Source organism: Rhinatrema bivittatum, chromosome 1 (genome assembly GCF_901001135.1).
Source record: "Rhinatrema bivittatum chromosome 1, aRhiBiv1.1, whole genome shotgun sequence".
Taxonomy (NCBI): Eukaryota; Metazoa; Chordata; class Amphibia; order Gymnophiona; family Rhinatrematidae; genus Rhinatrema; species Rhinatrema bivittatum.
In genome coordinates, this window is record NC_042615.1 from 531,928,476 (window position 1) to 531,954,182 (window position 25,707).

At 45.3% G+C, this 25,707-nt stretch overlaps 1 protein-coding gene and 1 non-coding gene across 5 annotated transcripts in view; one reads left to right on the plus strand and one right to left on the minus strand.

The window, feature by feature from the left end:
- Nucleotides 1–25,707, plus strand: part of RCL1 (RNA terminal phosphate cyclase like 1) — a 118,909-nt gene that overhangs the window by 82,078 nt on the left and 11,124 nt on the right. For all 4 annotated transcript variants that reach the window (XM_029613596.1, XM_029613603.1, XM_029613611.1 and 1 more), the window contains 3 exons: nt 7,779–7,904; nt 12,650–12,806; nt 22,730–22,833. In XM_029613596.1, the coding sequence (XP_029469456.1) occupies nt 7,779–7,904; nt 12,650–12,806; nt 22,730–22,833 (387 nt within the window). The remainder of the gene's footprint in view (nt 1–7,778; nt 7,905–12,649; nt 12,807–22,729; nt 22,834–25,707) is intronic.
- On the minus strand, nt 3,358–3,430 carry TRNAM-CAU. The gene has a single exon. It is a non-coding gene; the product is annotated as a tRNA-Met (tRNA).

Below are 25,707 nucleotides of genomic sequence, written 5' to 3' on the forward strand. Positions count from 1 at the left end.
CACCAATATTCTCCATCTCCAGCAAACGGTAGACATGCATCTCCCTACTGGGGATTGCATTGTTTTGTTTTGTTTTTTAGAAGGAGAAAAGAAAAGTTTTTCCTGCAGATAAGCAGGCTGAATTAGCCATGCTGCCTGGGAATGTCCTCTAGGTGGCGGAGCTCCTCAAAGCACACAGAACTGTGCGTGTCCTCTCCCACATGGCTCCCAGCTTGCCTCAGTCTTGTTCTTCCGCATTACAAGCTGCACTCAGAGCTCCTTGATTCCCTTACTGTTTCATTTTTTGGCTACAACTTGACACTTTTTGTGAGTGCTTTGCTGCAAAACAGCAAGATAGAGATGCCGAGACCGCCTGGCTTTAAATTCTACCAATGCGGAAAGGTAATGTCAGTAACAGATGGCCATATGCTCTGTTACTTTTGCCTGGGGCCTGACCATGACCCATCCAGCTGCAGGGACTGCAGCCACATGTCCCCAAGAGCACGCAGGCAGCGGATAGCGAATATAGAGAAGCTGAAGGAGGCAGCAGCAGCAGGATCCTGTGCTACAGAGCCAGCTCGAGGATTCATTCGGTCCTCTCCAGGGCCCAGCCGGGAACCCCTGAGAGCCGGGATGAAAAGGGGCCTCCTCAGCAGGCCCCCTCAGGCGACTTAAGGACTCCGCGGAAGAGTGCCCACACCGCCTTGATGCAGGGAGCACCGAAGGATCAGCAGCTTCGAAGGCCCAGGCAAGTCTTGGGCAACACGTCGAAACATAATCATGATGCAGGATTGAGGCACCGGAGAGTGTCAGTCGATGCACCGACGCAGGGACCCATCTCCGAGGCACTGTGATGCGGTGAAGAGTGCATCAAAGCAGGGGGAAGACCCACAGATCATCGGGTCCCACATACTTCTTTGGCAAATAAGGTCTTGTTTCCTACAGCCCAGCCGCCAGCCTTGCATATGGGGCCCTTGTTCCAGATCTGGAGCTTGTATTCTCAGATGTGGAACTGATGTTGATCAGTCCATGGGTTGACAGGATCTTCCCAGTCATCCAGGGTCTTCTCCGACCTGTCTTCAGCAACGAGGCACAGGCGAGAAGGGCCACATCTGCAAGAGCCCTTGGAAAAAAAACACAATGGCTAGTAGGGGGGGGGGGGGGCCCCAAGTGCCTCTGTTGCCAAAAGATAAGAAGCAAACGCTGTGCTCCTTTAGTGCGAGAGGTCATGCTAAGGGTTTCAGACTCTTTGGTCCCTATAGAGGAGTAGCTTCCCAGAGAACTTGGCCTTTGGGTAATTCTCAGTCCTTTCATCCCAGGCAACCCAGAAGGGGCGCAAGGTCAGGTAGTGGTGCTCCCCAAGTCTCGCAGTGAAGGTGTACCGACCCACCCCCAGGAACAGGAGAGAGGCTGCCTCTTTCTTTTTTATCAGAGGGGGATAGAGATCACGTCAGACCAGTGGGTTCCGGAGGTGATAAGAGATAGTTATGCTCTGGAGTTTCTCAATGTCCTTCAGGACAAAATCACAGAACATATAGAAAGACATGGTTTAATGGAACAAAGTCAGCATGGCTTTACCCAGGGCAAGTCTTGCCTCACAAATCTGCTTCACTTTTTTGAAGGAGTTAATAAACATGTGGATAAAGGTGAACCGGTAGATGTAGTGTATTTGGATTTTCAGAAGGCGTTTGACAAAGTTCCTCATGAGAGGCTTCTAGAAAAAGTAAAAAGTCATGGGATAGGAGGCGATGTCCTTTCGTGGATTACAAACTGGCTAAAAGACAGGAAACAGAGAGTAGGATTAAATGGTCAATTTTCTCAGTAGAGGGGAGTGGGCAGTGGAGTGCCTCGGGGATCTGTATCGGGACCCATACTTTTCAATATATTTATAAATGATCTGGAAAGGAATACGATGAGTGAGGTATTCAAATTTGCAGATGATACAAAATTGTTCAGATTAGTTAAATCACAAGCAGATTGTGATAAATTGCAGGAAGACCTTGTGAGACTGGAAAATTGGGCATCGAAATGACAGATGAAATTTAATGTGGATAAGTGCAAGGTGATGCATATAGGGAAAAATAATCCATGCTATAGTTACACAATGTTAGGTTCCATATTAAGAGCTACCACCCAAGAAAGAGATCTTGGTGTCGGTGGATAACACATTGAAATCATCAGTTCAGTGTGCTGCAGCAGTCAAAGAAGCAAACAATGTTGGGAATTATTAGAAAGGGAATGGTGAATACGGAAAATGTCATAATGCCTCTGTATCGCTCCATGGTGAGACCACACCTTGAATACTGTGTACAATTCTGGTCGCCGCATCTCAAAAAAGATATAATTGTGATGGAGAAGGTACAGAGAAGGGCAACCAAAATGATAAAGGGAATGGAACAGCTCCCTTATGAGGAAAGACTAAAGAGGTTAGGACTGTTCAGCTTGGAGAAGAGACGGCTGAGGGGGGTGGATATGATAGAGATGTTTAAAACCATGAGAGGTCTAGAACGGGTAAATGTGAATTGGTTATTTACTCTGTCGGATAACAGAAATACTAGGGGGCACTCCATGAAGTTAGCATGTGGCACATTTAAAACTAATTGGAGAAAGTTCTTTTTCACTCAATGCACAATTAAACTCTGGAATTTGTTACCAAGGGATGTGGTTAGTGCAATTGGTGTAGCTGTGTTTAAAAAGGATTGGATAAGTTCTTGGAGGAGAAGTCCATTACCTGCTATTAATTAAGTTGACTTAGAAAATAGCCACTGCTATTACAAGCAACAGTAGCATGGGATCTTCTTGGTGTTTGGATACTTGCCAACTTCTGTTTATTTGCTGTCTTATTTATTTATTTTATTTATTTTTAATTTTTATAGACCGAAGTTCTTGTAGGAACTACAAATCAATCCGGTTTACATACAACTTTTAAATGCCCAAAAAGAGTAGTGGGCTTTACATAGAACAGTTGAACAATAAAACAGGTAACAATAGAACTAACAATAATGCTGGAACAAATAGAATAGATAACCAATTAAACATAGTAATATAGTAATAAATATTATATAGAAAATAAATATAAAAGAGATAGAGTAAATGGAGTGTGAGTACAGTATAAATACAAAAGATGAAAGAGCTCAAAAATTAAGGTACAGTTGAAAAAAATCGTAATAGGAAAAACAGTGAGTCTTACTGGCTATTAAAAGCATAAACACACTAAATAATATTCCCCAATAGTTAACTTTACCCCAATACTTTAAAAAAATAAAATTTCCCAAGCAAAACTTACTGATTCCTTTCAGCCACCAGCCAGGTGATCCTCTCCTCTGTGCTCCCCCTGGATTGTCAAATGAAACATCTTGCCAATGGAAGCCCTTAGATTGCCTTCTCTGAGGATTGAACTCAGGACCTTCAGATTATGAGACTGCCGTGCTGCCTGCTGCGCTAAGAAGGCACTGAGAGGCAAGTCCTTGCTTAAAACCAACCTGATGGGGAACAAGAGGGCGGGTACTATTTTTTTTATTTGTTTTTTTTTTTTTTATTAAATATATATTCCGCTTACTGGCACTTACAAAAGCGGGTTACAGTCTATGTTGGGACCTGAGGCAGTGGAGATAAAACGACATACCCGAGGTCACAAGGTGCAGCATGGGATTTGAACATTGGTCTCCCTGCTTTAAAGCCAGCTGTTCTAACCACTAGGCTACTTACTCCACCCTTTGTAGTTATTGACCTTGAAAATAGTGTTTCTGGTGGCAATTTGTTCTGCGCGTCAAATTTCTGAGCTGTGGGCCTTGTCTTGCCGGGAGCCGTTCCTTTGGGTGACTCCAGGAGCAATATAGCTGTGTACTATTTCTTCATTCTTGCCTAAAGTGGTCTCGGATTTTCATTTGAATCAATCCATTTCCTTGCCATCCTTGGATAAGGAAAGAGATGTGGAAGAATATTGCCTGTTGTGTCCTGTGGATGTCGAGACATATCGTGAGGTATCTGGGGGTTTCTAAACCTTTCCGAAAGACAGATCGCCTGTTTGTCCTTATGGTGGAGATCATGGCCGCGTATGTGGATGCTGAAAAGATGTTGCCAGTCAGGCTAGGGTTCATTCTATGAGGGCTCAGGCAGTGTCATGGGCGGAGGTTAGATTGTTGTCTCCCATTGATATTTACCGAGCTGCAATGTGGTCCTCCTTACACATGGTCCTCCTTAACATCTTTTCCAGGTATTATTGTCTGGATGTGCAGGCCTGGGAGGACACAGCCTTTGCATGTGTGGTGTTGACAGGTCTGTGGGCAGCCTCCCACTGTATTCGGGAGTAGCTTTAGTGCATCCTACTGGTCCTGAATCCATCTATCCTCATGCTAGAAAATGAGAAATGACTACTTACCTGATAATTTCCTTTTCCTTAAGGTGGATAGATGGATTCAGCTTCCCGCCCTGGGCTGCTGAATGATTGTGTGGCTACGTGTTCCAGGGAATTACTGCTAAGTGTTCATCCAGTCCCTAGACTAGTATGCATAAGTTCTTGCCTGAGTTCAGTATTTCTTGTTGGTTAAGTACAGAAAATGGTCATCTAGCAAAAACTTGATTAAAAACAGTCTGTCCACAGTTGCTTTTGAAGAGAATACTGGCAGGCTGATGTCACTGCAGGACTATATATACTGTGATATCAGCTTGCTCCATCTCCATCTGCTGGTAGAGCTGCATATCCCACTGGTCCTGAATCCATCTGTCCACCTTAAGGAAAAGGAAATTATCAGGTAAACAGTAACTTCTCAATATTTTCCTTCTAACCTCTCGCTCCCACCTCCTGAACACCCTTTTTCTCCAGGGGTAGGATTATAATCGCCTAGGGGAATGGGCAGTCAAGATGGATAGAGTTTCTTTTGTGCTGAGTGGGATAAAACTTCAGTTTGAAGCTGCTGAGACCCGAGCAGAGGGGCACGCAAATCCTGACTGCTGCTGGAGTTGTCAGAGCAAGGATTTGATGGTAAAGAACATGTTCAAGGTTTTGTTTTTATGCTCTGGAATTGCTAGTTGATGTTTCACCTCTTGTCATGCTGTGATTTGCACTCGCTTGATGGTTTGAGACATGTCTCCTCTAATGCCAGCATGCCCAGGCCACAGGCAGGGCAGGCTTCAGAGGGAGCTAGCTGAGTAATTAAGGAGTTCCTGGTTAGATCCATGGGAGTGAAAATCAAAGCCATTAGAATGGGGAAAAATGGACCTTCTTGGGAGCAGGGATGGATCAGCAGAGGGAAGAATTTGAATTTCAGATCTGTGTACTTTTTTTTTTTTTTTTTTTTTTAACTCGTGCATACTAGCCCCACTGATGCAGTGGGTGAAAGGTTGGTGCATACATTCAGATCCACTTGCCCTTACACCTAGCTTTCAAAATTAGCTGCAATTTATGTCATCCCAAAGTATCCACAGACCTGCACCTAGGCTGGCAGGTAAAAATTGGGCCCTTAAGTAAAGCATGTAGGTTCTGTATCCTGGGCTGCTACGCAGTGAAAATATATAAGCATGACCTAACAAAATAAAAATGGTTTGGACACCTACTAAAACATACAATATTCTGTTCTAGCCCCACAAATTAAAAAAAAAAAAAGTGCCGCTTCTGACGTGTGCATGCTAGAGGTGTCCTGCTGTGAGCTTAAATGCAGTCAGGATGCCCAAGGAGGGGGGAAAAAGCAGTTAAAAAGTTACTCAAGACCTATTTCCCAACCCAAAATCACCTTAAACATATGTTATGCTTTAAAATTCTATCCATAACCACAGCAGTGGGTCCTGTGGTATCTGTGAGAATGGGGGAAGCTACGTAATGTTGTAAATTCAGGTTGACATGGCCCCTGGATGGACCGCACTGTTGAAGCTTTCACCATCACATGTGGACTAAGAAAAAAAAATATTTGTAATGTTCCAGCTCATCTGCCTTCCCTGTATATTCTTTTGTTTTGTTTGTAGCATTGCTCATTATTGAAGGTTCTTGTGTGTAAAAGAGAATGTTTAAGGGCAAGGAATATTTTCAGTCCCTTAAGAGTCAAATGCAATTTGTCTTTAAATCTTAAGTTTGTGAAAAGATAGCATTTGAAAGTTGCTGTGCGAGGCTTGGTTTGCTGCCAGTGGCACTCACTCATTGAGTTCGCCAGTATACAGTTATTTTATTGGTGTTTTTATTAACCCAGAATGTAATCCGTATCTCCGGAATGGATGAAATCCTAATGTGGAATGCAGTCCTATTGTGGTGCCTCTGCCTTCTGTTTCTTCAGGGGGTCCAGACAGATTTGTTATCACATGCAGGGTCTTGATCTAACCTTGTTATGGGGTAGAGGGAGCTCCTGATGCTTTTTCTGGAAGTGGAGGATATTGCATCTGGCCTTGGGTGTCCTGCATGCCCTTAGTGGACTGCACAGCTGTCCAACCTCCAGAAACCTGGTCGAGGGAATAAGACTCTAATAAATCAGATGTAACCTTTTGATAGATTGAGAATGACGACTGTCTGGCTCTTCGTCCAATGCTGTGCTGTTTGCAGTTCAACCCACCTGTACCCTCAACCTAAGTGGACAAGTGCAAAGTGACGCATATAGAGAAATATAACCCTTGCTGTAGTTACACAATGTTAGGTTCTATCTTAGGAGTTTACCACCCAGGAAAAAGATCTAGGTGTCATAGTGGATAATACATTGAAATTGCTCAGTGTGCTGTGGTGATCAAAAAAGCAAACAGAATGTTGGGAATTATTAGGAAGGGAATGGCAAAACGGAGGATGTCATAATGCCTCTGTATTGCTCAATGGTGAGACTGTACCTTGAATACTGTGTGCCGTTCTGGTCACCGCATCTCAAAAAGGATATAGCTGCACTGGAGAAAGGTCACCCTTTTCTGCACAAAATAAGGGGCAAGGAATGGCTGCCTTATGAGGAAAGGCTAAAGAAGTTAGGGCTGTTCAGTTTGGAGAAGACGACTGAGGGGGGGGATATGATAGAATTCTACAAAATCATGAAAGGACTAGAACAAGTTAATGTAAATGGGTTATTTACTCTCTCAGATAATAGGACCAGGAGGCACTCCATGAAGTTAGCAAGTAGCTCATTTAAAACAAATCGAAGAAAATTGTTTTTCACTCAGCACATAGTTAAGCTCTGGAATTCATTGCCAGAGGATGTGGTTACAGTATTTGTTGTAAGTGGGTTTAAAAAAGATTTGGATAAGTTCCTAGAGGAAAAATCCATAAATTGCTATTACAGTAATTAATAAGTAGTAGTAGCTTGTGATTTATTTAAAGTTTGGGTACTTATGACTTGGATTGGCCACTGTGGGAAACAGGATACTGGGCTTGATGGACCCTTAGTCTGACCCAGCACGGCAATTTCTTATGTTCTTGTTTCTTGCAGAATCTGTTACCTTTCAGCTTTGTGTACCTCATTTTATCTATGCTCCATAGTTCATAATTCTATCTGTTCTAAAAGTAAAGTGAAATGTATGTATGTACTCTCTTTATCCTTAATGAAAATATTTAGTAGTAATAATCCCAGGAGCAGTACCGGTTTGAGTCCTACATGATATGATGTTGCATCATTGGTAACTGCTGTTTTGCTGATGTTTTTCCTGCAGTGTTGTCCAAGTCATGATGGTTGTTCAGGCTTGTAAGAGAATTTGTCATGTAAGGTATAATATTCCTCTGTATTCAAAATGAAATTATTGGGGCAATGCTGTATTTTCATTTTATTTTATTTTTTTTAACCTTTAAAATGATGGAAACATCTAGAAGTGTGAGAGGCTCCTTGACTCGAGGGGTGCAGGTATTCAGTCCGTGTGTCACCACAGATCACCAACAGGATTGTGGATTCTGCAAGGAGCATTCTGAACAAGTTCCTACCAGATATATACATTTATACCGATCACTTGAAGGGAGCCAATTCGGGAAAGTAAGTACAACATAAGGACCCAACCTTAATAAAGATAAAACAGATTTAAAAAAAAAACAAAAAACTTTTTTTTTCTTTTCTTTTTTTTTTTATAAAAAAGAAAATTCTGATAAGTTTGTCATAAAATTCCTAAGTACGGTGATGGGTTCACTTGAGAAAAAAAAATTAAACCGCATCAGGTTTAAGGCGGCCGATAGTGAAAGGAAGCTGAGCGCCTGACCTAGGTGCCTTGCTTTTGGATGTCTAAAGCTAGGTGAAATTTCAGCCAAACTTAAGGGCCTGATTCACTGAGCTGTTTTCCCATAGAGACAGAATGGGAAAAAAAGCCTTAGTGAATCAGGCCTTAGGCACATAAATTTAAGGCTGAAAATTTGTGAAACTGAGATGCCTAGATTGGGAAAAGCCACCACCTACTCCTGGGAATAGGCAACAGAAATGGATCTACTCTTTGAGATCTGACTGGTGCTATGATAAAAATCTGGACTGGCTACTTTTGGAGACCGGATGCTGGGTTAAGTGATCTGACCCAGTGTGGAATTTCTCAACTCCTTTAATTTAGGCCCCTACTCTTTATTTGCCTACATTCAGGCATCTAAGTTAAGCGTCCTCTAGTGCTGGAAATCGGTGCTGCATTCCTGACTTCTCTCCCTCAACTTGACCCCCGTCCCTTCCTCCCTTCCATACGTTTTTAGGTGTCTAGTAAAAGTAGGGACCCAAATTTAGGCACTTAAGCGCAGGGAAATTTTCATTTATGCTAATCTAAGTGCCTAATGGCATAAGTTAGGAACCTAGAGCTTTAGAATGTCTTCCTCTAAATTACTGAGATTATAAGTATTTTCCCCTGGAGATCATGACCTAAAAATAATAACAGGAATAGTCTTTCTGCTCCATCATAGCAACAGAGTAGATGGTGTAATGTGGCTGTGATGTCAGCCTTCTTCACTGCAAAGAAATGAAGGTTAACAGATAAAAAAACAAAAACATAGGATACCTCTTTTTTTTTTTTTTTTAATAGGACTAAATTAATACATTTCTTCACTAGCTTTCAAGAGCTACTGCTGTCTTCATCAGGTCAGAATTCAAATGAACAAAAGGAGACATTTTACCAGGAAATATAAAGTAGTGTGGTTGCAATAAGTAAATCTGTAAAAGGCATTACAGTGATAAAGGTTTGATGGGTGATCAGAAGGTGACAAGCAATATCATTTTATGGTTCATAATGTGTTAGGGAAAGTAAAATTTAAAGCCATCCAGGAATGAAAGGTTTTTAAAGTTTAAAATAAGACACTTTGGACCTGTCAAAAAAAAAAAAAGAGGAGTCTAAAAAGATCTAGGTTTTCTAACACATTCTAACACATAACCCGCCCAATCGCACCATCCACTCCATGCCCCCTCCACAAGCATCTCGCCCCACACCTTTCCCTCCCTACACAAGCATCTCCCACCACCCTTTCCCTCCCTATCACTACCTTCCTCCCACACATCCCTTCCTCTCCCCTCCCCCCTCTACACTCCCTGCTCTCCTTACCATAATTTATCCTCATCAACAAGCCATTTATGTACATATGTTATATACTATAGTCTAATGTTCCATGTACTCCTGTTAGTTCTGTTACAACTTGTTATATTTATTACCATGTTATAATGTAAAATATTCTTGTTATATTTATTACCATGTTATAATGTAAAATATTCTTATATCTATTTAATACCATGTTATAATGTAAAATAGGGCTGTTACCACCCTATTCCTTTAGTTATCTGGAAACCGATGTGATATCTCGATCGAATGTCGGTATACAAAAGAAATAAATAAATAAAAATAAATAAACATTATGAACCATAAAATTATATTGGAGGGGGAGGGGTATAGTGGAGGAGAAGCTTGGGTGAGTCTTGTGTGAATGTGTAGAATTAGGGTTTGCATAGGTTTTCTAAACCCTCACCTTGTGACATTGATGCAATGTTAGGAGACCTCTCTGAATACTTTTGATATCAGAACTTCTGAGGAAGGGTTCTGATGGTCCTGAAAGCTGAAGCACTGCACCACATTTGGTCTGCTCTTTTATCAGTCCAATAATTTTTGCACCTGACCCATAAAGAATCCCGACTCAGGTCTGCAGTCTGTGTGCTTCCAGCTCTTTTAGGGCATGGGGATCTCTAGCTTGGAGCATATATGACACTAATGATCCATGAGTCACTGAGATCACAGCATGTGTCACAAATACAGTCTGTTCTCTGATCAGAAATAATGATTTCCCTCCGCCTGCTGCTTTAAAAATAGGACACATTTCCAGCTTTTAAAAGAAGTACAGAAACTCTGAGCACAGCAGAGAGAGCAGTAAACGAACATAAATGTTCCTTGATCTATGTAGAAAGGTGGGGAAAGGAATGATTTGACTGGTAATTTCTGTTGACATTTAGTCAGTAACTTTATTTGACCAGTGATTCATTGAAAGAAGTCTGAATGTCCTCAGCAATCAGATTTTAGTGCCAGCCTGCTGTGTAGTGAAAACTGGATATTTTTTATATATTTATTTAATTTTTTAAAATAAGACTCTCTCCTGTAGCTGTGTGTTTTTTCAGGAGTTTGATGTGGCAGTATATCATTTGATGTCCAAGGAGCAGGAAGAAACATCCCCAAGCGCAGTGAGAGAAACAGCAGTGATTAACTTCGGGGACTGCCGGTACAGCTGCCACACGATCAGAAACGGAATATGAAGGAGTTAGACATTCATTAACTTTGTCACTGTTTTTATGAAAGGGGAAGGCTTTCGCCCCGGGAATCACTTGCAAGTCGCTACATTATTGCGGGTTTCTGCGTGATCTGTATAGGGCCTTGACCATGCGTATTTGCGTGCGTTTTCGCACATGGTTTTTTACTTCTGCGCGGATTCTCTGCCCGCTTCTCATTTGCATAGACGCCCTTTATTACATCCCACTGAGGCGCCCGCTTTTGCCATGCGCGCTAAAAAAAGGAAAAAAATATGCACAGACAGCGCCAATTTCACCGTGGATCTTATTACATCGGCCCCTTAGTGATGTGTGCAAATGCCGCTTCTATTGTCTATTTTTGTGTTAAATTTTCCTAATCATGGCTTCAAAGAATGACCTAACTGCTGGGCCTGTCTAATGTCAAACCCTGTTAAGTGAAGCATTGTCGATCTCTTGCTTTTTATTTATTTATTTGTGTGGTTTTTTTGGGAATAGCGATCTCATACCATTTAGTATTTAAGAAAAAGCACTGAAAAAAAAAATCAGATGCTAGAGATGGCTGCACAGAAAGCTGAAGGCATGGCCGTCGCTACACCAACAAAGACCTGGAGAAGGAGGCTCCAGAAGGCCGTTCTAGTCCCGGGGAAAAAATGAGTGAGGAAGAGTGTTCCTTCCCCCCCACCACCACACGATGGTGCTTAACATTTCAGACTAAGGGATTCATTTGCTGATTGGCCACCCATGCCAAATCCAAGTTATTACAGTCTTTGTATCAAAATTATTCAAATAATCTGGCCACAGGAGGAGGGTTATAGTGTAAAACTGTCCCCGTCCCCCCCGCCGCCATTCCTGTAGTGATTGGAGGGGGGGGGGGAGAGCCGAGAGGTGCCATCCTCCTGCCAGCTGGTTGGCGGGGAAGGGAAGAAGAGAGTCGGGCCCAGTATACGTGTGGGTGTCTGACATAAAGGGGATCAGCACCAAGAGGAGAGCGGGAATGAGAGAGAATTCATCCTCCCTCTTCTCCTTCCTTTCTCTCTCCTCCAGGTCCCAGGTCCAATCTTCTTCCTCAGGCCTGGACTTTTTATTTTCCTCCCTTCCTTCCTCTTCCACCACCCCAAAAAATAAATAAATAAATAAATAGAAATTGCCCAGATACACAAATTGCTAAAACAACTTTTTATTTTTATGAATTGAATTAAAATGTGCATTCTTTAATATGGGAATCTGTGCAGATGTGCCACAGAATTACCACATTTCAGAAACCTGCCTTCAGAATTTATTTTTTTTTTCTTTTTAAACTCTTGCCACACAATCTAACCCGAGCTTCTGCAGGAAAGAGGAGCCTCTGCTTATAATGGACAGATAAATTGTTTTAACAGTTCAGAAAAATGTATTTTCTCTATTACTTTGGAGTATTTCAGATGTATATGGATTTCAGCTAGGTTTAACTGTACATAAAAATCACCCTACCACATGTTAGGCTTGTTGAAATGAGAATGGCTGCCATTGGTTTGCAACTAGTGGGATAGAAACAGATCATGGAGACCTAAACACTAGAGCCTGACTCAGCAGGAAAAGGCCCATCTCTTTCCTTCAATTTGCATACATTTGCTGTCTCTGCAGCATCACGGAATCAAATGAGATCCGAACAGAGGGGTGAAATGGTAAAGCCACTCTATTCCTGAGCGCACGTGCAGACATATAGATTGAAGTTCATATTTTACATTGATTGGTTTTACTACTTCAAGCCTGTCTGCTTTTTGGTTTTCCTCCTTGGTGCCAGCAGTAAAGAGAGCAGCAGATTGAAACAATGGGATTGGCGTAGCCTGCTGACCACTTTTGATACTCAGTTGAAAATCCACTGCTCCCCAATTCTTTTAAAACTCAAGAAATTCAAGGCAGAGTTAGAACTGTATAAAAGTAGTATTGAGATAGTCAAATGTTTGCTGCTTGTTTTTTCTGTTCTCTGTTATTCTGAACCGAGCAGTGTTTCTTTACCTTAACCCTGTCCTTTCCTCTCACTTGCCCAGGTCGCCGGGCTTTGGATTATCGCTGATAGCAGAGACCACTGAAGGCAGTTTCCTAAGTGCAGAGCTTGCATCTAATCCGCAAGGCCAAGGTGCCGCCGTGCTCCCAGAGGAGCTGGGCAAGAACTGTGCGAGACTTCTCCTGGAAGAAATCTACAGGGTGAGTGTAAGCATGAGGCATACTTTATTCCCATTTCTCTTCGCTCTGTCCCACAGGATACCTTTGCTGATTGCTTCTCATGTGCAGCCTCCAGAGAGAGAGAGAACCTGGTGCCTTGCTCTCTACATATAGTGTTACAGTCCCCATACTTTTCTTTACAGGCTACCGGCTGACTCACTAGTATTGCAGTTTTGATTTTTTTTCCCACTTCGCTGACCTTGATGTATGCATGGTCTATTTTGATGTATATTCTTAATATAATAGGCCAGCTGTCTTTCTGTTGTTCGGTCATAGACTAACCCTGGCCTGTGTGCCTGCATGGCCTGGGAAACTGGGGTGTACACCTGTGACACCAGCACAGCCAAGCCTGCAGGCCAAGAATCTGGAACAGGGTGCAGGGCTGCCGTGTGCAGCACTGTTTGCGGGGAAGCCAGGGCCTGTGAGCTGCGGAAGAGGTTGCAGTGGCAACATTCAGGAGCAGAGCATATGCTTTGCCACAGTGGATCGGCTGCCATGAGACGCACTGCGTGAGCTGAACAGGAGCCCTGACAGCTAAAAAGCAACAGGAACAAAGCGTGTGTGTTTGGGTTGCTGGAAAGGATACCCCCTATGCCCTAAACAGCAGGCGCTGGAGTAAATAGTGAGTAGGGCACCCCTGCGACTTGAACAGCAGGCTGTGGAAGAAACCCTGAGCAGTGTGGCCGGCAGAAAATCTGGGCTTTGCCACTGTTGCAGAGGTCCCACTGCCCCTGCAATACAATAATGGAAAAACAGAAACCTCACTATTCCTTATTCCATATCAAATAGTTAAGTCAAGAAATACTTTTCAAAAGCTTTTATCTAGAAAACATTCATCAAGGATGGATCTAATGGCCTTCATCCTCGGTGAACCCAGGAAGTTAATTGGTGGTAGGTGGCGCTCCATGATGTGGTGAGAGCGCTGGGAACATGTCTTGTGGCAGTCAGCATGATCTGTAGGCGGTGTGTGCCTGGGATGATTCTTTTGTTACTTTGCTGAAATGTGAGGGGAAAGTTTCAGCTGGCCCTGTGACCTGGCAGTAGCGCAGGCAATCCCGTTCAAGATTGCTGTTCAGAGGCAAGCAAATTCAGGTTCTTCAAGGACGGGACGGTGGGAGAGGGGAGAGAGTATGGGGGCTGCTGCCGCAGCTTCATCTTGTTCTGGCACAAAGTGGCATTATTCCTCTAGCCTCTGCCAGCCAGGAGGGTTTTGTTATCCAGGCAGCATTCCTGGTTATATTGGGAGGGCAGAAAAAAAATGAGAGAGACCAAATGGGGAAAAAAAATATTTTTCCTAGCGTGTAGCAGATGGACTCGGGGCCAATGGGTATAGTGTACTCCTGATAGCAGTTGGAGACAGATCAGATTTCAATCTGACGTCAGCCCCTAGTACATATACCCCTCCAGTATTTTCTGTCTCCAAAGCAGTTAGGGACTCTATGTGCGCTCGCACAGCATTAGAGTAATTTTACCAAAGAAAACAAAAATAAGAAGAAATCTTACCTCTACAGACGAGCCCCGCTCTCCTGCAGTGACACCCATTGGGTCCCTCCCCCAGTTGAGAATTCCCGAGGTGATTTCCGCGATCCCTTGGAGGTAAGCCTCGGTCCGGCAGCCGACCCTCGGCGGGGACCTAGCCCCCGACATCGGGTGAGGCTGAGAGGCAGCGGGTGCAACCTCGAGCGTGGCGGTGAAGGTATTTTCCCTCTCCCCCGCAGCCGGAGACCACCCGGAACAAGACCAGGAAGCGCCGAGACAAGGTAAGGTAGAAATCTATTTAAAAGTCTCCGGTCTCCGAAGCTCGAGGAGTCGCACAGGTCACCAGCTGGGACCAGTGCCACCAATTTGATCTGCCCTAGCAGGGCTAGACCCCGGTCAGATCCAAGGGTCCTCCCACGTGGAGAACCTCCAAGATGGTCACCCTATTGTCCGCGTGGTCGCCGTCACCATTTTGATCTGTTCGCCACCCTGTCCGCCGTTCTGATCCGTGCGCACAGAGGCGAGCCGTGAGCACAACGTCACGCGCCCAAGTACCGTGCGCACAAGCGACACACATAGCCACGCGCTTACTGTGCCGGGCGCATATCTTTGATCTGTGCGCACAACAGCACGCACATCTCCCTGAGCGCGCACCAAACCTACGCGCCAACTTCGACGCACCAGAGCACACAACTTTATCTTTCACGCGCAAGCCATGGCACCACCGGAAAAGAAACTCAAGGCTCAGGGCCTTTGCCCAGCATGCCACTTTACAGCTGCACAGCATGAGGAGGCCACGGCCCTGGGTATACAGTGTGAAGAGGCCCCAGGGGATCCAACTCATGGCCCTCCCCAGCTGGTACCGGGTTCCAGCCTCTCGAACAGTACGCCGAACCTACCATTGCACAGCGGAACCCCCCCTCAAACGGGGCTCCCCAGGGATACGGCGCCCCTTAGTCTAGACCAGTGGTTCTCAACCTTTCTAATGCCGTGACCCCGTAATACAGTTCCTCATGTTGCGGTGACCCCTCGCCCCGTGAGGGCGGGGTGAGGGCGGGGCTTTGGTCATATGAGGCGGGGTTATGGATAGGGTTGGATTTTAGTGCATACTTATTTATTATGACATTTATAAACAGAACCACCATTCCTCATAAAACAATAAAATTAAGAAACATAAAGCATCAGTTATAATAGTAAAACCATACTAATAAAAGAATATTTTAAAATTACTGATAAATAGAATTTCTATTAATTAAAATCATATACATTTTTATAATTTCCCAAACACCAATAATATTTCAAAACAGCACATATATCAAATAACACACAATAATTAAAACTAATAAGGATTTTAAAAAGCCCCTGCTGTCCATACATGGGAGCTCTTGATTTCCAGTCACCCTGATATTGTCGAGGATTAGGAGGTTATCCTCTCTCTCTCACACATACACTCACATGTCCATTCTCTCTCACACATACACTATCACATACATACACATTCATGCTCTTATACCCACCATAACCTCTCACTCTCACAGACACTGACACACTCTCAGGGTGTAAGACACTCTCTTCCCCCCCCACTCACACACACTCTTACTCCCCTGGATTTTCTCATACACACTCATGCTCTCACTCTTACTGGCTCCCTCACAACCTCAGAGCCTCTCAGATAAAACTCTATGCAGCAGAAATAATGCTGAATGTTGAGAATTGTGTTATGCAGACTAATCTGGAAAATGCACTAATTTCTACATGAGTCATAATGAATCAGTCCTCAGCTGCAGGCTTCAATTGATTATCCTGGCTCCCTTTAATGTTTGCCAAATACAGTTCATGTGTAACAGCAATCCTAATTCTCCACCAGATCAAGCTGATTTCACATCCCACTTCATACTTTGTCACCTCCAGCTGAGTCAAACAATTAATCTAATTACTGCCACTGCTGCCACGTGGCTATTGGAGAGGCGCTGATTGCTGCTATTGGCACTGAAGCCCATTCTGCTGCCTCCTCTGTGCAGGCCCCGTGGGTTTCCACTTCCTCCATGTTGATCTCGTACATTGTGAGATCCGCCATAGAGAAAGTGCTACTCTTGCACATTCCCAAAGATTACATGTACCAATCAGTAAAAAGTAATTTATTTTTTTTTACATCTGCTTCCCTTTATTTTTTTGCCATTTCCTTTTATATTGCCTTTTTTTCCTGTTTCTTTTCTCTCCACCTGTCTTCTTCCCTCAAACACACAGTCAGGTTCTCATTCTCACATGCATTTCTCTCTCAAACACACATACACACACAGTCTCTCACTGGCACAGGCTGTCTGAGTCTCACACACAGGCTCTCTCACACCCCCACATGCTGCCTTGCTCAAGCACAGGCTCTCACTGTCACATGCTGTCTCTTTCACACACACAGAGGCTCTCACATGCTGTCTCTGCAAACACACACAGTCTCTCAATTCACTCTCACACACAATCTCTCAACTCATCTCATACTCGCACACACCTCTCTCTCACCTCTGGGCCTCTTCTTTACGGGTTACCACAGGATGGGCTCTGCAGCGGCCCTAGTCTTCCCGGCCCCGCTGCTCCTCTTCTGCACGCGGCTGACGCGCCTCCTCCTTCCTGCCCGTGCGGCTCCGGCAACATTTGTCTTCCGGGGCAGGGTGGGCAGGAAGTAAGTAGGAGGAGCACCGCGACGCGCTCCCTTTTGGGGTTGGAGGAGGCAGGTCTCCAGCTTCGCCCCGCCTCCCCGCAGCAGCCGCGGCGCCGCGGACCGGCAAAAAACCCCAACGGCCCGGTACTGGTCTGCGGACCGGGCCGTTGGGGTCGGTCCGCAGATCAGTTTTGGTCGAATGACCAAAACACAGGCGACCCCTGTGTTTTGGTCATTCGACCCCCGCCGGGGTCGCGACCCACAGGTTGAGAACCGCTGGTCTAGACCCAGCATCTATTTCCTGGGTGGAATTCTTCAAAGGCCTGCATACCTTCGTCCATATGCAACCTGGGCCTCCTATAATACGGCCACAAGCTCCACCAGAGGACCTCAACATCCCAGGTCCCTCTATACCCAGGGAAGTGATCCCACCGCCCAGAAGCCCCACCTTCAGGGACACGGACAACTCGGATGAGGAGTCAGAACCCATTGAGGAAGGGGAACTCCCGGGGACAGAGCCCCACTGAACCATGAGACGCTTCTTCACCAAGGACGAGCTTCCAGACCTGGTCACACACAGCTTAAAAGAGCTTGCTATCCCGGGCACAAGCGCGTCAGGGGAACCTAAGATGAACCCCCCACTAGAGGGACTCTGTCAGACCTCCCATCATTTCCCACTATTACAAGCCGTCCAACAACTAATTGACCTGGAATGGGATGCCCCGGAAACTACATTCAAAGGGGATGGGCTCTGGCAGCCATGTACCCTCTGGACCCAGCCGCCAAAGATCTCCTGGCATGTCCGAGAGTGGATGCCATGGTCTGCGTGGTTTCGAAGCGCACTACTATCCTAGTGGAGGGAGGAGCAGCACTCAAGGATACTCAAGGCAGACGTCTGGAATCTATCCTCAAACAGTCCTTTGACGTCTCCGCAATGTCTCTACAGATCGCGGCCTGCTGTGCCGTGGTGACACGCGCTTGCTTATCACAGACCAGGAACAAAACTCCTGGGGAGGCCCTGGAACCAGCAGTATCATTCCTCGTGGATGCCGCTTCTGATCTGGTGCGCACCGCAGCTAGAGGAGTGTCATCTGCCGTGGCAGCCAGAAGACAACTCTGGCTCCGAAACTGGTCAGCCGACGCATCTTCCAAAATGAGACTCACAAGGATGCCCTTCAAGGGAACCCACCTGTTCGGAAGCGAACTAGAGAAACTAGCCAACAAATGGGGCGAGTCCCCACTGCCGTAGCTACCGGAGGACAGGAATAAGAGAAACCAGCGACCCTTCCCCCGAACTTCCAGGGGCAGAGGATCACAGCGCTTCAATCCATATAGAAGCACATATCAAGCGACCTGCTCTGCAGGCCGGAGCCAGTCCTTTCGGAACAAGCACAACAAAAGGGGAGCCAGCTCGTGCCCAGGCCCCAGCCGCACCCCACAATGAAAATCAGCTGACCCATCCAAAGGAGGAAGCCATAGGGGGCAGGCTTGCCCTATTTTACCGAAGATGGCTCAAGATAACTTCGGACAAGTGGGTCCTAACCATCATTCGAGAGGGATATTACCTGGATTTCCACCACCTCCCTCTGGACAGTTTTGTGGAATCCCCCTGCCACGACCCTTCCAAGAGGATGGCAGTGGTAGCTACACTGACCAGATTACTAGCCTTAGAGACTATAACACCAGTACCTCCGCAACAAGTAAATACTGGACATTATTCCATCTATTTTATCGTTCCCAAGAAAGAAGGAATGTTCAGGCCCATCCTGGACCTCAAGTCTGTCAACGGTCACCTGAAGATTCCTCGCTTCCGCATGGGAACCCTACGCTCAGTAATAATGGCGATACAACTGGGAAAGTTCCTTACATTCCTGGATCTGTCTGAAGCCTATCTACACATTCCGATCCATCAAGAGCATCCGTGTTTTCTACGCTTCACGATCCTGGACCGTTACTACCAGTTCCGGGCACTACCATTCGGGTTAGCCACAGCACCCCGGACGTTCACTAAGATCATAATGGTGGTGGCAGCAACACTAAGGAAGGAAGGAATCCGTGTACACCCTTGCCTAGACGATTGGCTGATCAGAGCGAAATCCCCAGAGGAGAGCCACCAGGCGACCAACAGTCAAAACTCTACTGGAGAGCCTCGGGTGGGTGGTCAACACAAACAAGAGCTGTCTGCAGCCCTCCCAATCTTTAGAATACTTGGGAGTCTGATTCGACACCAAACAAGACAAGGTCACCCTGACACCGACAGGGAGATCGAAATTGAGGACCCAGTTGCGAACCCTGTTGATCGAGCTTCGCCCCACAGCATGGGACTACCTACAGGTCCTCGGCCTCATGGCATCCACACTGGAAGTAGTGCCATGGGCAAGAGCTCATATGAGACCCCTTCAGCGCTCACTACTATCACGATGGAATCCACTGTCCCAGAACTACACCATACACCTTCAGCTCCCAGACAAAGTCCTGACCCAACTACGATGGTGGCTACAAGAAGACCATCTGAGCCAGGGAGCGAGACTATCCTCACCATCCTGGATCCTGCTCACCACGGACGCCAGCCTACGAGGATGGGGAGCACACTGCCAGGAGCTGACCGCTCAGGGACAGTGGAACAAAGAAGAGTCGGGGTGGAACATCAATCGCCTAGAGGCCCGGGCAGTCAGACTAGCCTGTCTACGGTTCAGTCACCAACTCAGACAAGTCAGTCACAGTAATGTCTGACAACGCCACAACAGTGGCCTACATCAACCGTCAGAGAGGAACCAGAAGCCAACAGATGTCTCTGGAAATATACCCCCTAATGTCATGGGCGGAAGCGAACCTTCAAGAGATCTCTGTCATCCACATCGCCGGGAAAGACAACGTCGCTGCGGATTACCTCAGCAGAGAAAGTCTAGACCCAGGAGAATGGAAGCTGTCGACCACAGCATTCCAATTGATAGTAAACCATTGGGGAACACCAACCATGGACCTCCTGGCAAGCCGGTCCAACGCCCAAGTGCCCAGCTTCTTCAGCCGCAGGCGGGAGCCCCAGTCCCAGGGAATCGATACCCTGGTACAGACCTGGCCTCAGGAGACTCTGTTATACACCTTCCTGCCGTGGCCCCTATTGGGCACATTCATTCACAAGATAGAACACCACAGGGGACCAGTACTTCTAGTGGCCCCAGACTGGCCAAGAAGACCATGGTACGCAGACATGCGAAGACTACTGACAGGGAGCCCTCTACCTCCGCACAGGGATCTGCTCCAACAAGGCCCGATCCTCCACGAAGACCCAACTCGATTCTCTCTTACGGTCTGGCCATTGAGAGGACTCACCTGAAGAAGAGTGGATACTCGGGGGCAGTGATTGACACCCTGCTCCGAGCATGCAAGTTTTCCACATCTCTAACATGCATAAGGATATGGAGAATATTTGAAGCCTGGTGTGAAGACCGCGACATCCTCCCGCGAACAGTCAAAATTCCCACGATTCTGGAATTCCTGCAGAATGGCTTACAGAAGGGGTTGTCCCTCAACTCCATCAAGGTACAGGTGGCTGTGCTGGCATGCTACAGAGCCAAGATGGAGGGCGGCAGCCTAGCCTCTCAACCGGATGTCTCCCGCTTCCTGAAAGGGGTCAAACAGATCCGACCACTCCTAAAGTGGCCGGTGCCTCTATGGAATCTCAATCTAGTCCTAGACTTCCTAGCGGGAACCTCCTTCAGACCCATCCGCGGTCTATCTCTCCGACTACTAACATTGAAGACTGCATTTGTAGTGGCAGTCTGTTCGGCCCATCGCATCTCCGAGCTTCAAGCACTGTTCTGTCGAGAACCATTCCTCAGGTTCACACAGGGATCCATACAGCTACGCACGGTTCCCTCTTTCCTCCCAAAAGTGGTTTCTCACTTCCATCTAAACTAAACCATCTTGCTGCCATCACCAGATGAGCATAAGGACTCGGAAGAATCTCGCCGCCTTCGCCACCTTCGCCACCTTAACGTCTGCAGACTCCTAGTCCGATACCTGGAAAGGACGGAATCCGTAAGAAAGACAGACCACCTATTCGTCCTTCACAGCGGGAAGAAACAAGGGGAAGTGGCCTCACGGACAACCATAGCCCGCTGGATCAAAGTAGTAATCAAGGTGGCCTACGTACAGGCAGGCAAGCCTCCACCTCTACAAGTCAAGGCCCATTCCACTAGAGGGACTGAGGAAACAGCAAGGAAGGCTGCCTAACAAAGCTGTGAGGCGACAGTACAGAATAAGCAGCCAAATGTCCAATCTGAATTTCTTTATTGGATGGAGACAAAAATATGCAAACAAGCCCGACTCTGGCCGAGTTTCGCCCTCTTTCAATAGGGCTGCATCAGGGGCTACAACATAAATTTTGTGCATCGAACAAATACTATGTCCAGATCATCATTGTTCTCTTTATTAAATAGGAAATCATTTGATGCGCTGCTCTGTTCGAACACTAGAACATCAATTCTGTCTCTCTCCAATCCAAAAAACAAGAGGGCGAAACTCGGACAGAGTCGGGCTTGTTTGCACATTTTTGTCTTCATCCAATAAAGAAATTCAGATTGGACATTTCTTATTCTGTACTGTCGCCATTCCACTAGAGCCCAGGCAGTGTCCTGGGGGGAAACCAAGTGGATGTCACCGGCCGAGATCTGTCGGGCGGCGACGTGGTCCTCCATCCACACCTTCTCTAGGTTCTACCACCTGGATGTTCAGGCTCGGGAGGACACAGCATTCGCAAGGGCAGTACTAAGTTGGCCACGGGCAGCCTCCCACCTGGTTCGAGAGTAGCTTTTGTACATCCCATTGGTCCTGAGTCCATCTGCTACACGCTAGGAAATGGAGAAATTACTTACCTGATAATTTCGTTTTCCTTAGTGTAGACAGATGGACTCAGCATACCGCCCATGGCTGCCAACAATCACGGAAACCTTGGGGGATAATCCCCGAGAGCAAGACAAACACGGGTAAGCCAAGCTTCCCTCTAATTAGGACACCCATACCTACCGGGTGTCTGCGTTTCTTGGTTGAGGGCACTGGGGGTCTCCAGCTATAACCACATCAACCAATTCAAGTTAATCAAGTTATTCAATCACACATATATCCACAATTGCTTTTCGAAGAGAATACTGAGCAGCATGGCGTCCTGCAGGGGTATATGTACTAGGGCTGATGTCAGATTGAAATCTGATCCGTCTCCAACTGCTATCAGGAGCACACTATACCCATTGGTCCTGAGTCCATCTGTCTACACTAAGGAAAACAAAATTATCAGGTAAGTAATTTCTCCATTGTAATAGGCAGAACTGGGCTAAGCTTTTTTCTTTCACCACCACAGAAAATTACAGGTTCGCCACCAGGCTTCATAAGCCTTTTTTATTTTTTGGAAACTGTCGTTGCACTCCATGATGAACAGTTGCTCTTGTTCCTACTTTTATTCGTTGAAGATGGGTGGTGATTTTTCTGGAGGCACTGGAGATGGCAATATGGAGGGCTATCACTGGATTCTCCAGGCACTCAGAACTTTCAAGAGTGAATTTTTTTTTTTATTTTTATTTTATTTTTTTTAAAAGGTTACAAAATCTGCCTTGAAATCTCTTGACCCTTGGAATGTGCGTGTTGTGTGATTTCTGCTATTGGTAGCCTGGAAGCCCCCCCCCCCCCCCCTTTTTTTTTTTTTTTTTTAAATGTTCTCTCTCCGGTTTGTACAAGGATTAATGATTGAAAAAAAGCTGTTTGTGTTTTGCAGGGAGGTGGTGTGGATTCCGTAAACCAGAGCTTAGTTCTGCTCCTCATGGCCCTTGGGCAGCAGGATGTTTCCAAAGTCCTGCTCGGACCATTGTCTCCATACACGTACGTGGTTTTCTTAAAGTATAAATATGTCTGTGTGTGTTTGTGCGTGAGTAAAACACTGGAAAATAAGTGGTTGGATGGGTATTTTACTTGAGTGCATGAGTGAAACTGTGTTTAAATGCAAGTTTGACAAGGCAAGGTGTGTCTTCCCTCACCAGGCATAGTTGAGTCTCATCTGAATGATGAATAACAAATGTGTGCGTTATCTTAACGATACACAGCAGCATGTGCATTGTGCAGTATTCATGTCACATAATGTATTTAAACTCTACAGTGAAACAGCTGCAAGCTGTAAACTTAGTTTTTTAAGGAATTGATCCAACAGACTTAACTTAATTTTTTTCTTAATAGCTTATAACTTTCCACCTCCTGATCAATACAAAGTAATTTAAAAAAATATTAAAGTTGGAAAATTATTGTTGTGGCTATTTTTTTTTTTTTGCATGAAAATAAAGTACAAAAATGACCAGAATGTGATAGTGACTGGTGTGGAATTGGTGTCACCAGTGTAGTGATCTCTCTGTAAAGCACAAACAGTGGTAATTTCCCCATTGCTATGTGGCAGAGCATAATGGCTTTTTGTATGCTTGCAGCCTAGTTAAGCATGGGTCGGCCATGAGAACATCCTACTCCTGTTCACTTAGCTTTTAGCCTTATATGTGAACTACATACAGTACAATTATTAATGCCTAGTAATGGTGAAAATACAAAAAAGACAATCCAAACAAATTCACTCTGTTGTGCCACACTTCAATATGTACATACGTGTACACACACATACAAGCCTAGATTTGTTTTCTTGTTTTTTTAATATGGAAATGATGTTGCTTTAAGCTGTTTTGACACCTAGACATAATCTTCACAAGAGCTTTTGTTTGGCTGTAACTAGTTAATAAATTAAATCCCGGGAAACGCTCTCCATGGCCAGTTAATTGTTCACCAGAGTTGAAGAAGACTTAGTGTGTGCATGTGTGATGTTTGTAGTGCAGACTTTGTGCATGAGGTCCTGACCCGGACCAGGAGGCAATATGTTAAGAATACACCAAAGATTATGAACTGTCCTTTTTCGGTTATCATGGTACCGGTGCTGTGTGCATGAAAGGTACAGTACTGTGATAACTGAAGAATGGTGGTGCCATCCCAAGACTCAAAAGGCTTTTTACCCTTGTGCCTTGCACAACCAGCTGCCCTGAGATTCGAGTCCATTCCGAGGAGGACAGATGCAGCAAGTGCTATACCGGCTTCACTTCCTGAGGATTTGCCATGCCTCCATGTCTGCTTGGCAACACATGTTAATAATCTTATCCAATTTCAGACTGCTGTACTAATATTATAGCAAATATATTTGAGCAATTATATCTGTGTGGCAGGAGATGTTCAAGAGCAAAAAATGTATTAAGCCTGCACCAGTTCAGCCCCAGAATAGGGTTTATTATGTTGATTTAATCCCGCCAAACTCAGGACAGTCATTGGTTTTTCATCTTCTCTTGTTGACTGAAATGTGACTGGCATTTTATTTTGTGGTTCAGTATTTATGGTTCTCAGGCATGTAATTGTGGCCTCTAGAAAATTGTTCCAATCTTTTTTTTTTTAATGCTGTTTGACAGTGAGGAATGAAGCAAAAAATTCCTGGTTTTGTTTTATTGACACAGTGTTTATAATTGAGTTTGTTTTTGAGATTGCTGCATTTTAACAAAATGAGCAAAGTCCGGTGGTCATCACAGTACATGTTTTTGGCATCCTGCCTGCTAAACTGTTTTCACTGCACAGTTCTTTTCTGCCTGTGTTCTCGTTTCTGGGAGGAGTGGTTGCCAGCATTGAAGAACCGCAAAGGACTCAGTTCTGCAGCATTTTTGAGCTGTTTAAATAGATATCTGAGGATATCTTGTCTAAAGCAATTTTTCTTTATGCTAAAAAGAGTGTTAGGTTGGATCTGAGGTTTTACACAAATCTGAATCTTGCACAATTGGGTATTGGTGGGGAGTAGGAGTGAGTGCAGGGGTGCAGATGTTATCAAACGAAATTTGGGACTTACAAACATCTTTCTAAAGGTTGGCCAACTTCTGAATAATTATAATTGCATTCTAGTTTTTAAAAAAGCTGTGGCTTAGAGGTTCTGCATATGTCTGGGGAAAAACAGGTAAACTTCCTTTCTCTGTCAAGCAGGTATGAATCAGCAAGAACACATGGGTGATGTCAGCCAATGGTGCCAAAACAGACAGAGCTCTCAGAGCTTGGTAAAAGTCTTGCTGAGCATGCACAGGAATTCTGTGTGCACACGCTGCCTCATGAGCCCCTCAGCATTTCATTGTCTGAGCTACCACATGGATGTCTTTCCTAGTCTCTCAAATTTTTTATTTTGTTATTTTGGCCTGTTTTTTGCCTTGTTTGCTGTTTGCAAATCTTTTTCTCTTATTGCTGCCTTGGTAGTTACTCAGCAGAACTTTTCAGTTCTAAGGAAAAGAGAACCGAGAAGCCCAAGGCCAAAAAGCCTGCAGATAATGGGTTTAAAGTCTGCAGGTGTGGGCATATGTCAGACCCCATTCTGTCTCCTATCACTGCCTGAGCCCAGATCATGATGCTCTCAACTGTCCCAGTTGTGGTTGGATGTCCTCAAGGGCACGTTAATACCCTGCCAGGAAAGTGGAGGCTGTACTGAAGGCATGTTTAGTGAGGCCCAAAGTCTTGGCACAAAGGCGATTAGTAGAACTGCTCTTCCTGGAGCGAGGCATCTGCGTCTTTCAGCTCTACAAGCAACTGAGCTGTGATTCAACTTCCTTTCATTCCTGCAAGTCAGGAAAGGCTTTCAACATACACCAGCAGACGACCTCAGCGGATTTCTACAACCATACAAGTGGTCCTTGGATGACGAGG